This window comes from Phycodurus eques, chromosome 18, assembly GCF_024500275.1.
Source record: "Phycodurus eques isolate BA_2022a chromosome 18, UOR_Pequ_1.1, whole genome shotgun sequence".
Classification (NCBI taxonomy): domain Eukaryota; kingdom Metazoa; phylum Chordata; class Actinopteri; order Syngnathiformes; family Syngnathidae; genus Phycodurus; species Phycodurus eques.
This window is the reverse complement of record NC_084542.1, coordinates 2,002,870-2,020,000: the sequence shown is the minus strand read 5'-3', so window position 1 is coordinate 2,020,000 and position 17,131 is coordinate 2,002,870. Positions and strand designations below refer to the sequence as shown.

At 42.1% G+C, this 17,131-nt stretch overlaps 1 protein-coding gene across 6 annotated transcripts in view; it reads right to left on the bottom strand.

Moving 5' to 3' along the window:
* Window positions 1–1,444: 1,444 nt before the first annotated feature.
* enah (ENAH actin regulator) overlaps window positions 1,445–17,131 on the bottom strand; it is a 126,147-nt gene continuing 110,460 nt past the window's right edge. For 5 of the 6 annotated variants that reach the window (XM_061705180.1, XM_061705179.1, XM_061705178.1 and 2 more), the window contains 3 exons: window positions 6,215–6,299; window positions 5,716–5,773; window positions 1,445–4,418 (listed from right to left, as the gene is read on the bottom strand). In XM_061705180.1, coding sequence (XP_061561164.1) covers window positions 4,381–4,418; window positions 5,716–5,773; window positions 6,215–6,299 — 181 coding nt within the window. In that variant the 3' untranslated portion in view covers window positions 1,445–4,380. The other variant, XM_061705182.1, reaches the window with a different exon arrangement.

Below are 17,131 nucleotides of genomic sequence, written 5' to 3'. Positions count from 1 at the left end.
AAAGTCGATAGGACGAGAGTGCGAGCGAGGGGATACCCGAGTAATTTGCATATTCATGAGTTATTTGTTGCAATAAGTGAGTGGGCCCACACCCAGTGAAAGGGACCCAATGCCTCCCCACCAACCCGTCAACCCTCTGCATTTATCCGGGCTTGGGACCGGCCTACAGTTTGCACTGGCTTGTGGCCCCCATAGGGCTGCATTATTTATTTATGTATAAAATAATCACCCATTTTCCGTGATGCATTCTTAGCGCCAAAGTATATTTTACAAATAATTAGCTCCTGAAAAAAAACTAAAATATATATATATATATATATGGATGGACACACAATATATATATTCAAAAGGTAGACTCTTATGGCCTTTCTGAATCGTAGTAAGTTGCATCCTTTTGGGATATTGCGCCACAAACTGCAATAAGCAATTTACATCAAGCAATGTGAACTGACAGGACTCAGAGCCACGAGCCTGCTTTGTTTTACATGCGTAAATGCATCATGTTTTTAGTCGCCCAATCCAATTACGGTAACATACGCAGCTCGGGGTGTTTTTATTTCCCGTTTCAGCGTCTAAGTCTGACATGGCTGCAAATAAACCTCAAACAAACTGCAGATGCACACTTACTTTGTCCTGCCCTCAAGCACAGAAACATTTTACAACCAATAAAATGCAGGAAGCTTCCTTTCATACTTGCGCTGACATTCATTCCTACAAAAGGTTTACAATTTTAAGGCAGGCAACAGTATGGAATTCAGCCTGGCCATCCCATATCATTTTAAGATCCACAAATGATTGAGTAACAGTTTGTGTAATAATGTTTTTGAATTGAGTAATTCCAAATAAAACACGGATTACAGTCATAATTTACTTTGTACCCGCCTTTGTTTAGTCGATCACGTTTTTTTTTTTTTAAATCTTAAATTTTGTACGTCTGTCAAGCTGTGGTACATTTTGCGCTAATATGAGATCAACAGCTGAAATGCTGCTGGAATCATCCGCCGATAATCATAACTACTGGTACTGTAAACATCACCTTGAATCGATGACATCTTAAAAACAAATTGGTCTCGGGTTGAAGAGCGGCCATTGCATTCAAGCCGATAAACAATGTACTGTTCAGTGGGACATCTGCACATTCTTGCATTTTTAAACATTTTTAAATTAGGGACACGCACGGATGTCCAGGTTTTAAAGTCGCACCTGAAACAAACGGTTTCTTTGTGTAAAAGGGAAAGTCAAAAATAATCGGTGAAAATAGGAAGAGAATTGTGGACCTGCAAAAGTCCGATTCATCTTCGGGTGCAATTTCCAGAAGCCTGACGGTGCCATGTTCATCTGTTCAAACAGTTATATGAAAGTAGAATATAGTATACTGTATAAAGTAGCTACATGATACATAAGTGCGATTGCAATAATGATGGATGGACAAAGTAATGACTTTTATGTCTTGTATTGCAATTTTATTTCACTTTCTCAATCAAAACAAAAAATGTTAGCATGTAAGAAAAGACTAATTCACATGAACACAGCATAGGACACAACGTGGATGCTAAAAGAACAAGTCTGGAAACCCACCCTTCGAAACATGCTGTGCCTTCAAAAGCGTGGAACCCCAATCTCAAAAAGTCCTTGCAAATTCACAATTCCTTTCCCCTGCATTATAACTGAACACAAACAAGCGTTTCCATCATTAAACTGACAAGAATGTGGACATAGCCCCAATTCCAAATTAAGCGAGGAAAGCAAATTTGTTAACCACATTTAACTGGCATAAGGGGCTCGTAATCTCTTTCAAACTAAGTGTGAAAGATATTCCCCTTAACCGTTGTAGGCCAACGTCTGATTGTACTTTATAGCGGTAAGGAGAAAACAAAAAGTCTCAACTTGGTGGAAACAACAAAGCAGATCTTGTTGCACACACGTTCCCTGGAACAGTAACAAGGTCATTGAGATCTCCCTTCAACGGAACATATACACCCTAAAAAAAATCACAAAAGTGTATTTGACGGACAAATATTATTACTAGTTATGGATTTGAAAACAACTTCAGAACAAGGCACAAACCACATGGATTCAACAGAGATTGTAACATTTAACCTGTCCAATAAGTGGATGTACTGTGAATAGAAGATATGGTTCTGCTTTGAAATCTCCATGATTGACATATAAGGAAGGCGACTTCGTTGAGCGTGATTGTTGAGTCCTTTGGCGAGAAATAGCCGCACAGTAGTCGTGATGTGTTTGAATGCGTCTCTTGTGTTTTCGTACTAAAGTGCAATCGGAAAAAGGCTAAAGCACGGGTGGCCTCTTGGGTGGATGTTTATAATAAAACTGGATTGAAAGATGAAGTATTCAAAGATCATTCAAACCTGTACGTCTTTGCTACTTTGGCTTGAACGTTTTCAAAGATAGGGTGCATAAAAAAGCGGATTATTTTTGAGATGTTTGAGAGTTTTAAATGTTCCCTCCAAATATAAATTGTTGCTACTTCAGCCTGTATGGCATGGTCTTGCATACAATATTAAACCCAAATAGTTTGTTCCCCAGCCAAATGTTGAGTTCGCCAAAGTTGGCGTTACATATGTTTCAATGATAACGTAAGGATAAGAATCATTTGTGAGGAACGTGATATTTTGGGACCATTCAAAGCCATCAACTCGCAAATTGAAAACAATGGCTATAAAAGGGGATGCAAAAGTTTGGATGTGGAATATTTTGTGAAAATGTAAAACAGTATATGAATATCTGTTACCACATCTTACAGCTGAAACACCCATTCAACAAGTAAAAAGTCACTTTAACTTAAAATGTCCCCAGTGTGTGACAAATTTATGGCTTAACCATGCATTATGTATAATCCACCGCCAAACAATTTATGTGTGATAGATTGGAGATTTATTCTCCTTTTTTTTTTTTTTGCAACTGTGATCTGTATATTTTGGACCATGGCTTGGCTCTCATCAAACAAATTCTTCAACTCTGAGCTTGTAGTTGGAACAAAATAAATAAAAATCTGTTGAAATTATCTGGACTTGTGCCACTTTGAGGCAAATAAAAAATAAAAAATAAAAAAAGTAAGCACAGGTGAAAGACTGAATGGCACGCTGAAATCCTTGAAGACACCACACACACAGATTTATGCACACTAGTAGTAGTTTTGTGGAAAAATGAATAAACAGACAAAAATCCTTCTAACATCAAATTATCTTAAGGACACAGTACGATTGGACGTTACGGAGAGGGGATAGGGAGTTCTAAATTAGGTTGATCCGTGAAATCACGCTCTTCAGTGACACCATCGGACGCCATCTTTCTGTCCATACAGAGCTCTGATAGGCCATACAGAAACATGATTGACAGGGCGTGACAACAGATGCTACACTTATTGCTTGTCATAAACTTGTGGGAGTGAATGCATTTTCTTGGCAGATTTGTCACCCTTCCACTTTATGAAGGGGGAAAAAAAAAAAAAAAAAAAAAAAAAGAAATGTTAAACGTGACAGAGAGGGACACAAAGCCAGTCGGACGTGAAAGTCCATCTACAGTGACCATGCTCAAATAGCATGACGGGCGTTAGCAAAATAGCACTTTTTGTTTGGTCGAGAGCTACTATGGGGCTGCTGTCTGACATGCAGCCTCTCCCTTGCCAATCAACCGAAACAAATAAGATGATTATGATGATGATTATGGAGCTACTTGATATGGCCTTTAATCTATAGACTCAAAACAGATGCATGTTTTTCAAAATAATCTCTTCTTTTTGTACATATTTAGGTTCAAATAGCATTTGAGGAAGACGAGCTTTACAGTTTTCCAGCAGCGGCGGACCGCCCCGTCCATAACCGTTCGCACTTGTTCAGAATCACGCACGCACGCACGCACGCTACTGCTATGGCATTATGAGAGGAGGCGTGGGGGAGATTTTCCATCCCTGTTTCTTGATAAAACGTGCCTTTTGATAGAAAAATCACCACAACGATTTCTGATTTGCTTCTGCACCAATGATCTTTACAGTATCTTTGAAGAGTTAAATTTTTTTTTTTTAAAGGACAAAAACTTTTTTTTTTTTTTTTTTTTTTTTGCATAAAGACATGCGCTTTTCTTTCAGACTGCTGTCCTCCAGGATGCGATGTCCTCAGCAGGAGGGTGGAGGAAAGTGTGAGGCAGTGGAGTCCCATCTATGAGAGTTATACAAACATCACCCAGAATGATGCCGCACTCCAGAGACCGCGCCCTCTCAGGTATACGTGGTTGTTGTCTTCATTGTCATCACCGCTACTAAGTTGATATCTTGTTCTGGCCGGCTGTATTATCTTGTCTCGTGACCAAAGTTGGGCCATGGGGGCTTGGATTTGTAGAAGAGGGAGTATGTATCATCTATGCTGTACTGGACCTGCCCAGTTCCTCCCTGATTGCTGAGGAGACACGAGAGCAATCCACAAATGAGCTAAATGCTAGTTCAGTGCTTCGTTTAACGAACATTAGCAGGGGTGTCAAACTCATTTTTGTCACTGGGCACGTTGCAGTTACGGTTTCTCTCAGAAGGCAATTATGACTGTGAAGCCACACAAATGGTTAACTGCAGCATATTATTGCAGACACTGTACACAACAAATTGATGGATAACCAATGTTGAAATTAGAAGTCCAGGATAATACATTGTTCATTTACTGTGGAAAACTGAAATGCTTGCAATATTTTAACATGATTTATTTCATATGACAATTGGAAATTTTGGTTCAGATTTTAGCATTATAGTATCATGAAAGTTGATGACCGTGATTTGCTTTCACGGACCACGCAAAATGATGTAGCGGGCCGGCTCTGGCCCCCGGACCTTGAGGTTGACACCTCTGCATTAATTGGTCATTTTCCTATAATTTGATCAATAATGGTAAAGACATTTGTTTAAACAAATAAATAAATCTATTTTAGCTTTTTCTTTTTCTTTCTAAATATTTGAACACAAACGGTGCAGGAACGCATTGTAGACAGGCAATATAACTGGACTCTCAGTCATAATGCCGTATTCGTTATTGTCTGCCAAGAATGATTCTCACTAGTTCTAGGCAGGAAACTGCCCACTGCAATATGATTGGCTGCTGCATCCAGGCAGGAAAGTAGGTGTGAAGTAATTATAAATTGGCCTTTACACTGTCCCCAGGTGGCCAGGGCGCACACACCGGAATGAGCAGCACAATGTGCAAAGATTTGAAGAAGAATGTGTCACAAAAACGGTTTCATTATTTTTGATTCGATTTCATCATGTCATTACTTTGTTTTTATAAAGTATAATATCATAGAGTGCTCTTTTTCTGATTTAAAAAAAAAATTCACTGCAAAAAAAATAATATATATATATATATATATATATATATATATATATATATATTTTTTTTTTTGGGTGGGGGGCTGGAACGGATTAACAGCATTTTCGATGCATTTCATTGGGGAAAGATGACAAATTATTCTCAACCTTAACAGAGAAGCAGAATACTACTTGTCACTTCACATTAACAATAAATGAACCTTATTATTATTATTATTATTGTACTCAGTAGTAGTCTCAGTAGTCCATTTGACAATAAACCTCTGCGGCTTCATTTGGGTACACACCACACTACTGGCAAACGGATAGAGAAGAACCTTCATAAAACTGCTACATTTGCTATTAAAGTACAATGTAAAAGACAAAAAAAAAGCTCAATTTACCATCAATGAGCTCTTCTTTTAGCTTTGACAGCTCCTTCCTCATCTCATCCAGAATGTCCTAGAGGGACACAACAGAAGACATTTGCATTTCCATATAGTCCAAGTGTACACTCCCAACACTATTATGTCTTTACTGTGCCGTTATTATACCCTCACCTTCAATCGCATTGCTTGACGAGGAGACGGATTTGCATTGGCTTTTGAGTTTCAAAGTGCAGGGATTTTGGAGCACGAGTAGATTGCCTTCTACTTTACTTTACAAAAGCAGCTAAACCCTGGGAGATTCGTTTGAAAGGTGTGCTAAACTAAAGCGGGGTTCGTCAACAGAGAACATGAGACAAACTCAAGAGAGTGGTTGTCATTTGGGTGCCTTCAGTCTACCAGACAGATGAAGAGGACAGTACGTAACGCTTTCATGGAAATACAGGATGTTTTAAAAAAAAAAAAAAAAAAAACACCAAAAAAAACCTTAAGCACAACATATAACATGTTCACCAACCTGTTTCAATCTATCATAGTCAACAGCTTCTGTTGGCATACCGTTGGCACTTACAGATGCTGTAGGCGTTGGAGTAGATTTCGGTCTGAAAGAGGAGTGGGAGAGCACAGTATTTGTATGCAAATCAAATCAGGGTGTATTTCGTACACTGCCAACCCACAGCTTCTGTCACGTGGACATTAAATGTGTGCTGATTAGGGGACAGTTTCAACAGACCCTGACGGAAGGAAAACAGTAACTAATGGTAACTTCATTGAAAGATTCCCATCAAAATAGACGACCAAATGATACGATGGGAGTTGAATTTGATGGAATTAGTACTCATCTGTCATACCATAATATTCACGTGTAAATAACTGCAAATAAGCAGCACAATGCGTGCACATGTGGGGGAATGTACTCACCTCAACGTGCAATTAAAAACACACCAATCTAATTGCTTTGCAGCATGTCTGTCTAAAATCTGTAGTAGTAGTAGACAGTAGTGTCAACAACACTACTGTCAGCAAAAGCAAATACTGTAGCTTAAAAGAGAGAGGATGTAAGACAGGAAGGATACATGCAATAAAAGGAAATGAGTTCGCAGGTGCGTCAGTAATTATGTGACAAAATCATTAACCAAAATATGTCTGTAGTAGTAGATGAGATCTAAAATATCAGCCATAGAAATGATGATGACTCATTTAATGGCACTTAACATGGGTGTCTATGAAGCTGTAAAATTTGGTGACAAATTACGATGTTTGGCATTGGTGGCGGGCAATCATTTGTCTGTAAAGTTGCATCATGTTTTTGTTATTAACTGTCATTTACAAACCCCAATTCCAGTAAAGTTGGGAACGGTGTGTCAAATGGAAATGAAAACAGAATGCAATGATTTTCAAATCAAAATGCAAACAACACTCAATAAGTGTTTGGGAACTGAGGACACTAAAGGCTTCTTTATACTTGCGCGGGTGGCGACCGCGCTGACGTCACTGCGGCTATCCCGTGCGCAGTTTTGCTAGTCGAGCGCTACCCACACGCGCAGTTTTGAAAATGCACTGCAGTTCTCCTCCAATTCGAGGTGTTGCGACAGCAGGTATTGGCAAAGACACCACAGAGTGGAATTTCCTCTCCATTTTATGGCCATTTCTGGAACAAGGAACAAACCAACAACTATGGCGACCGTGGAACAGTATCTGCTAGAACAAATGGACTTAGATAACCAGATGATACGTTTAATTACACTGCAAAATCAATCAAGAAGGCGGTGGTGTCGGTGGTATGTGGAACCAAGGGGAACGCGGAGTAAGTCATCACAGCATGTGACTAAAACGGAACAATCACGAGAGAGGATCTCTGCGACCGTCTGGGCGCGGCGACAATTTGCGTGGGAGTATAAAGAGGCTTTAATTGTTGAAGCTTTGTAGGTGGAATTCTTTCCCATTCTTGACTGATGTACACCATCAGTTGCTCAACAGTCCAGGGTCTCTGTTGTCGTATTTTGGACTTCATCGCCACATATTTTCAAATGGTAGACTGGTCTGGACTGCTGGCAGGCCAGTCTAGTACCCGCACTCTTTTACTTACGAAGCCACGCTGTTGTAACGTGCAGAATGTGGCTTGGCATTGTCTGGCTGAAATAAGCAGGGACGTCCCTGAAAAAGATGTTGCTTGGATGGCAGCATATGTTGCTCCAAAACCTGTATGTACCTTTCAGCATTAATGGTGCGTTACCCATGCCATGGGCACTAACACAGCCTCATACCATCACGGATGCTGGCTTTTGAACTTTGCACTGATAACAATCCGGGTGGTCCTTTTCCTCTTTGGCCCAGATGACACGACGTCCACGAGTGCCAAAAACAATTTGAAATGTGCATTCGTCAGACCACAGCACTTTTTCACTTTGCGTCAGTCTATCTCAGGTGAGCTCGGGCCCACAGAAGGCAGCAGCATTTCTGGGTGTAGTTGATATACGGTTTCGTTTTGCATCATAGCTTTTTAACTTCCATTTGTAGACGTAGCGACATACTCAATTAACTGACAATGGTTTTCTGAAGTGTTCCGGAGCCCACATGGCAATATCCTTTAGACATGGCGGTTTGTAATGCAGTGCCGCATGAAGGATTGAAGGTCACGAGCATTCAATGCTGGTTTTCGGCCTTGCCGCTTACGTTAAGATTTCTCCAGATTCTGTGAATCCTTTGATGATGATATGGACCGATGAAATCCCTAAATTGCTGCCAATTGTGAGTTGAGAAATGTTCTTAAACTGTTTGACTATTTGCTCATGCAGTTGTTCAAAAAGTGGTGAACCAGTCCTTGCTTGAGAACAGCTGAGCCTTTCGGGGAAGCTCCTTATATATCCAATCGTGACACTCACCTGTTTCCAATTAACCTGGTCACCTGTGGAATCTTCCAAACAGGTGTTTTTGAGGATTCCTCAAATTGTTTTTGGAACGTGTTGCAGGCATCAAATTCAAAACGAGAGAATATCTGGAAAGAAATTTTAACGTTCATCAGTCTGAACATTAAATATCTTGCCTTTGTAGGTTCTTCAATTGAATATAGGTTGAAAAGGATTTGCAAATCATTGTATTCTGATGTTATGTTTTACACAACGTCCCAACTTCATTGGAATAGGGGGTTTGTACATGGATTTACAAGCGCATAAACGGTACATGCACACAAGCGTGCACTAACACACATACAGTACTGTGCAACCCCGATCTCTGGACGCCTGCTGGCGCTACAATGATGATTACAGCGCCAAGTCTAGGCTGCACTAGGCGTTCCTCTATATTTAGAGGGAGGGTGTACAGAAGTATGTGACGCATATTTGGATTTCCCTGTTTTCTGTTTAGAGGTCAGCAGGCAGAGCAGCATGCATAAAAAGTCTCTCACACTGGCAATGGATTAGATACAATGCACAAAATGTCATTCTTCAAACAACCGACGAGGAGCAGAGATGCACTCCAGTTTGGTCATGTAAGGTAGTGTAACTACAAAGACAACTCTGGATTGATTCCAAATGCTTGTATCAAAGCATTTAAAAGTAACTGCTTTCCAATTCCAAAACCAATTCCATAACAGAAACAGGGGAAAGACTTAAGAAAAAGGGTTCTCAAACTGTCACTGGTCCTCAGTCTACCTGTTGGAGGAGTCTGTTGCCATGGGATTTCTCCACGGAGAATCTCGTCTGTGTGAGCAGCAGAGACACTGGCTTAACAAAGAATACCTTAGTTTCTGCCTGTATGTCCGCAGCCATGTTTGGAGAATTGTACCGAAAACTCACTCATGTTTATAGATTGTAGGTATAAAATACGGAGTGAAAAAGGGAAACCCTGCCTTATTTGCTTTTGTTAGTGATGGCACCATTTGTGATTTAATTTCATTTCAACTTTGATTTATTCAGGAAGGGTCAGTTGAAAGCAAGCTCTCTTTTCAAATGATGCCCTGATTACAAAGAAGTCATTAAAATAATCAAAACAATGAGAAACAAAATGAAAGCTTTAACAATTAAAAAAAAAAAAAAAATTACAAAACAACAATGTACAAGGTACATGTACACTGCAGTGAAAAAATATTGGCCCCCTTCTCAAATTCTTATATTTTTACATCGTTTTCCCACTTTAATGTTTAAGATAATCAAACTCATGTAAATATCAGACAAATATAACCCATGTGAACTTAAAATGCAGTTTTTAAATGGTGAATTGATTTATTAAGGAAAAAAATATTCAAAGTTACCTGGCCACGTGTGAAAAAGTAATTACCCTCCTTATTAAATCATGTGGCAAATCACAATTTTTGGTTCATTTTCAAGAAATCAAAGAATCTGTCCCGACAAAATCAAGTCAGACAAAAAAAGAAAATCTAAAAAAGCTGCAATAAATTACATGATCCAAAGAAATTCCAGAAGAGTCAAGAAATAAAGTAATTACAAATCAATGTCTAAAGCTTTATGATTCCAGCGAACCACAGGGAGACCTATTATCCTCACATGGAGAAAAAAATGGAACAGTGGTGAACCTTCCCAGGAATGGCCGGCTTACAAAGATTACCCCAAGAGAACAGCAATGACTCATCAAGGAGGCCGCAAAGGAACTTCTAAACTTCTAAAGACCTGCAGGCCTCATTTGCCTCAGTTAAATTCAGTGTTGATGGCACAACAATAAGGTAGAGACTGGGCAGACGTGGCATCCATGGCAGAGTTCCAAGGCAAAAACCACTGCTGGCCAAAAACAAAAACAAAAAACATCTGAATGATTCCTAAGATTTTTGGGATAAGATTATATGGACTGATGAGATGAAAGTTGAGCTGTTTGGAAGGTGTGTGTCTCGTTACATCTGGCGTAAATGTAGCACAGCATTTCAGAGAAAAGAACATCATACCAACAGTCAAACATGGTGGTGGTAGTGTGATGGTCTTGGGCTGCTTCGCCCAGTCAGGACCTGGACAACTTGCTGTGACTGATGGAACCATGAATTCTGCTCGCTCTTTAACAGAAAATTCTGAAGGAGAATGTTCAGCCATGAGTTTGTGACTTCAAGCTGAAGCACTTGAATTTTGCACCAGGATAACAATCAAAAACACACCAACAAGTCAACATCTGAATGGCTTAAAAAAAACAAAATGAAGGTTTTGGAGTGGCTAGTCAAAGTCCAGACTTGAATCCGATTGAAATGCAGTGGCATGACTTTAAAAAGGCTGCTCATGCTCGAAAACCCTCCATTTTTGCTGAATTCAAACAATTCTGCAGGGAAGAGTGGGCCAAAATATCCCCACAGAGACTCATTGACAGTTATAGAAAACGCTTGATTTCAGTTGTTGCTGCTCCGGATGGCCCAACCAGTTATTACGTTTAGGGGGCCATTACATTTTCACACAGGGCCAGGTAACTTAAGCATTTTAAATTCACTTGGGGTATATTTGTGTGATATTTACATTTGTTTGATGAGCTTACATATTAAACTGGGGAAACTATGCAAAAATATAAGAACTTGAGAAGGAAGCCAATAATTTTCCACTGTTTTTTCTACTCAAAACTACTACTGTGGAGTAACTGAATAATTTCAAGATAAACAAATTTGTTAAATAATCAGGTGGATAATGAATAAAAACAATGCGCTCCTCAGTGCCAAGGATGTCCAGCAGCTGACATTCCGGTAAAGTTGACAGGCATGGGTCAAAAACCCATCCATCCATCCGTCAATTTTCTAGCTGTAGCAGGGACGCCCAGACTCATCCTCCCGGATGACCGAGCTTCTCACCCTCTCTCTAAGGGAGAGCCCGGACACCCTGCGGAGTGTCCAGGCTGCGACCCACAGCTCGTGACCATAGGTGAATGTAGGAACGTAGATCGAGCGGTAAATTGAGAGCTTCGCCTTTCGGCTTAGCTCCTTCTTTACCACAACGGACCGATACAAAGTCCGCATCACCGCAGACGCTGCACCGATCCGCCTGTCGATCTCCCGTTCCATTCTTCCCTCACTCGTGAACAAGACCCCAAGATACTTGAACTCCTCCACTTGGGGCAGGATCTCATCCTCGACCTGGAGAGGGTACGCCACCCTTTTTCGACTGAGGACCATGGTCTCAGATTTGGAGGTGCTGATTCTCATCCCAGCTGCTTCACACTCAGCTGCGAACTGCTCCAGTGAGAGTTGGAGGTCACGCCTTGATGAAGCCAACAGAACCACATGATCTGCAAAAAGCAGAGATGCAATACTGAGGCCACCAAACCGGACCCCCTCTACGCCTCGGCTGCGTCTTGAAATTCTGTCCATAAAAGTTATGAACAGAATCTGTGACAAAGGGCAGCCTTGGCGGAGTCCAACCCTCACCGGGAACGAGTCCGACTTACTGCAGGATATGCGGACCAAACTCTGACTCGGGTCGTACAGGGACTGTATCAGGTGGTTCGGTACCCCATACTCCAGAAGCACCCTCCACAGGACTCCCCGAGGGACACGGTCGAACGCCTTCTCCAAGTCCACAAAACACATGCAGACTGGTTGGGCGAGCTCCCATGCAACCTCGAGGACCCTGTCGAGGGTGTAGAGCTGGTCCACTGTTCCACGGCCAGGACGAAAACCACACTGCTCCTCCGGAATCTGAGTTTAGACTTCGACGGACCCTCCTCTCCAGCACCCCCTGTATACCAGGGAGGCTGAGGAGTGTGATCCCCCTGTAGTTGGAACACACCCTCCGGTCCCCCTTCTTAAAAAGGGGAACCACCACCCCAGTCTGCCAATCCAGAGGCACTGTCCCCGATGTCCACGCGATGTTGCAGAGGCATGTCAACCAGGACAGCCCCACAACATCCAGAGCCTTTAGGAACTCCAGGCGAATCTCATCCACCTCCGGGGCCTCGCCACCGAGGAGCTTTTTAACCACCTCGGTGACCTCAAACCAAGAGATAGGAGAGCCCGCCTCAGAGAACCCACACTCTGCTTCATCATGCGAAGGCGTGTCGGTGGAATTGAGGAGGTCTTCGAAGTATTCTCCCCACCGACTCACAACGACCCGAGTCGAGGTCAGCAGCACCCCATCCCCCCTATACACAGTGTTGGTGGTGTACTGCTTTCCTCTCCTGAGACGCCGGATGGCGGACCAGAATTTCTTCGAAGCCGTCCGGAAGTCTTTCTCCATGGCCTCACCGAACTCCTCCCATACCCGAGTTTTTGCTTCAGCGACCACCAAAGCTGCATTCCGCTTGGCCAGCCGGTACCCATCAGCTGCCTCAGGAGTCCCACCGGCCGAAAAAGCCCGATAGGACTCCTTCTTCAGCTTGACGGCATCCCTCACCGTTGGTGTCTACCAACGGGTTCGGGGATTGCCGCCACGACAGGTACCGACCAACTTACGGCCACAGCTCCGGTCGGCCGCCTTAGCAACGGAGGCGCGGAACATGGTCCACTCTGACTCGATGTCCCTCGCCTCCCCCGGAACATGAGCAAAGTGACAGGGGATTCCGCCAGACGTTCCCAGCAGACCCTCACAATACGTTTGGGCCTGCCAAGTCGGACCGGCATCTTCCCCCACCATCGGAGCAAACTCACCACCAGGTGGTGATCGGTTGACAGCTACGCCCCTCTCTTCACCAGAGTATCCAGGACATGCGGCCGCAAGTCCGATGACACAACCACAAAGTCGATCATCGAACTGCGACCTAGGGTGTCCTGGTGCCAAGTGCACGTGTGGACACCCTGATGCTTGAACATGGTGTTCGTTATGGACAATCCGTGATGAGCACAGAAGTCCAGTAACAGAACACCGCTCGGGTTCTGATCGGGGGGGCCGTTCCTCCCAATCACGCCCTACCAGGTTTCACTGTCATTGCCCACGTGAGCATTGAAGTCCCCCACCAGAAAGATGGAGTCCCCAGCGGGAGCGCTCTCCAGCACCCCCTCCAAGGACTCCAAAAAGGGTGGTTACTCTGAACTGCTGTTTGGTGCATAGGCACAAAGAACAGTCAGGACCCGTCCCCCCACCCGAAGGCGGAGAGAGAGCCCAAGCTGTGTGTGGAGGCGAGTCCGACTATATCTAGTCGGAACTTCTCGACCTCACACAACAGCTCGGGCTCCTCCCCTGCCAGAGGTGACATTCCACGTCCCTAGAGTCAGCTTCTGTAGCCGGGGATCGGATCGCCAAGGTCCCCGCCTTCGGCCACCGCCCAGCTCACACTGCACCCCGACCCCAATTGCCCCTCCCACAGGTGGTGAGCCCATGGGAAGGGGTCAAAAACCCATCACCAGTAATAAAGCCATACGCTGCGTGATAAACTGTAGAAAGTGGTTTTAATGCAGAGAGGGATGAATGCATATAAATGACATCTCCATAGTCCGAAATAGATCAAAATGTAGCTTGTACTATTGGCTTCCTACAGTACTGAGGAAGACATGATTTCGTTCTGTAAAAGATTGTCTATCAAGCTTTCCGTTTGTTTCAAAGTTCTTTGACATGTTTTTTAAGACATCTTGTCAATTTAAATTCAGCATGTGTGCTTTGGATGACATGGAAATCAGACTGTAGGTTTTGTAGAGGTGCTAGATCAAGTGAGGAGACTGGGTGGATGACTGCATCATTCGCATACAGCTGAATTGAACTTTTTTTGATTCCAACATTGAAATCATTAATATATAAGGAAAACAACAGTGATCCTAAAACAGATCCTTGACCCAGCCCTTCACAGACATTGTGATCATTTGATCGGTAAGCATCAGCCACCAGAGCTTGAGTTCTGCCAGATAAATAGTTCTCAATCCATTCACACAATTTATTATTAAAGATCCCATGCCATCAAAATCCTTTTTTTTCTGTTTTATGCATGGCGGACGACTGGTTAGCACGTCTGTCTCACAGCTCTGAGGACCCAGGTTCAAAATCCGGCCTCGCCTGTGTGGAGTTTGCATGTTCTCCCCGTGACTGTGTGGGTTTTCTCCGGGTACTCCTGTTTCCTCCCACATCCCCAAAACATGCATGGTAGGTTAATTGAAGATTCTAAATTGCCCGCAGGTTTGAATTTGAGTGCGAATAGTTGTTTGTTTCTATGTGCCCTGCGATTAGCTGGCGGCCAGTTCAGAGTGTACCCCGCCTCTCGCCCGAAGATAGCTGGGATAGGCTCCAGCACGCCCGTGACCCTAGTGAGGATAAGCGGGACGGAGGATAAATGAATGAATAAATGTTTTATGCATAACATGGATCAAAATGAGTTTGACATTAAGTGGTTTATCGATTGAATGCAAAAGGCAATTCATGTCGGCTACGGTATACTCACATTAAAGTAGCACTAAGCAGAAATCCGTGTTTTGTTTCTAAATACAGTAAATATGTTTGAAGTGCTGAAAACATATGCAACACAGCAATGAACTGTTGCTTAATATTCAAACATGCACGCAAGGGGCCACCCACTTTCAGAGTACCGCAACCCGTGGACTTCCATTCAGGGTTGTTTTGAACTCAAGATAAAATGTCCATTTTGATATTTCACTAACTCTGCAAACATATTCCAAATGTATGCCTTGATGTCTGTGTCAGTGTATCAACTGTACAGGTGCAACTGCGAGACTTTGAGAACTGTTTGTCTTGATTTGAAGTCCAGAAGTCAAGAAGTTTGTCTTGATTTTAACACAAGGGCCCAACTTCATTGGAATTGGGGTTGTAAATAAATTACGTTTTATCCAACAACCAATATACGCTACACCCTTATTATTCAGGTTTTGAAGCATGATTTTATTTATTCAGCGATTTTTTTTAAAAATTTTTTTTTTTTATTCATTCAAATTTGCCAGCCTTGTTAACATTACTCTTCTTTGTGGTGTGTTGAATTTATATTACATTTTTTGGGCCTGTTTTGTCCCACTTTTACATAACTACCAAAAGACTATTTTCTCCATTAAAGATGTTTAATGCCAGAAGAGTTGATGTCACAGTATTGGGAGAAAGACTCTGCATGGCAACTGGAGAGTGTCTATCGCCCCCTAGATTATTCCCTCCTTTTATCCTGTTTGTGTTACAAGTTTTGTCGGGTAATTTTGAAATTGGCTAAAAAATGTATCTGTTCATTTTTGAGACCACCTTTATGAAGGGGAGTTGCATAAGCTCGTTTGCAAATGTTAGGAATACATTTGATTAAAAGAGTCAAATTAAAAATATGTAGCTGGACATGAACAATAATTGGTGTAGTAAGTGCTCAAAGTCGTAGGTTCAAATTGTCAGCCCCGATACTCTTCTTCGGATCTAAATAAGAGAGTACTGAACACCCTCAGCTGTCGTAAAGGGTCTCAAGGGAAAAACTATGGTGTCCCGTGTTTGTTGACATAAATGTAGAATTGTTGATTTTAATTCAAGCCTAGATTCTGTAAGCTATAAATTGGAATAACAAAGTGTTCATTAAGAATGTCACATACAGGAGTTCAATTTTTATTTGAACTGAGAACCGAGTCTTGGGAGATCTGCATGGGCTTGGATGAGGATGGGCTCTCTGAGAGAATGTTGATTGTTCTCCAGAACTTTGATGGATCACCACAACAGTCCGATAATGATGTAAGATGATTTAGCTTGAGATGACGAAAATATTGTCAATCACTTCTTGGTCCAGGGGCACAAGCTTTGTTCCAGGCAATGTCCCTATTATGCAATATTACAGCAATTTCACGCATGAACCTAAGGTTATTCATTTTCTTGACTCTTAATTTGTCAAAGGCTGCAGGTTTATCAGCAACACAGTTGAAGGTTTAAATAAAACAATTTAAATATATTGAGATAAATCACTGACTCAAGTCATATATAAAGCCATGATCTACAAAGTTCCTAAAAGTCCATCGATAATTTTCCTGACAAAATATTTCTGAGAAGCAACTGGGCAGTCGTCACTAAAATCAAGCGGGATAACTCCATAGGATTTGAAAGTTACGTTATGTGGTCGGTTGGTTAAAACGAGGTCCAACAAGGTGGCCTTCTCAAGGTTAGCTGGATCAAGCCTTGTTTGGGCCGAAATCAATTGTGTGAGGTTTAGCAGGTTAAAATGCAGGTCTTTGAGACCATCAGACGCATTCTTCAGACAATTGAGATTCAAATCGCTCAGTGATATTACTAACTCTGAGAAAAGATTCGATTATATTTGATGAGCTAAATCAGACACTGCAACTGATACTCTCACAATTAGCAGTTTTTCACAGACAGCACAGCGCTGTTACCCAAGGAGATGGTTAAAGCCAAATATTTAAAATTCTTTGGGACAGAGAAACACAGAGAAACTGCCCTTAACGAAAATGGCTAAACCTCCACCTCTTGAAGGCTAACATCTAAAAATGTAATATCCATTCAGAGCAATGCCATTATCCACTTGATTTGTCAGCCACTTTTCAGAAAAAAAAATCCTCCTCTCTTCATAAAGCCCTATTTCAGCCATTAAAAATGTTGAG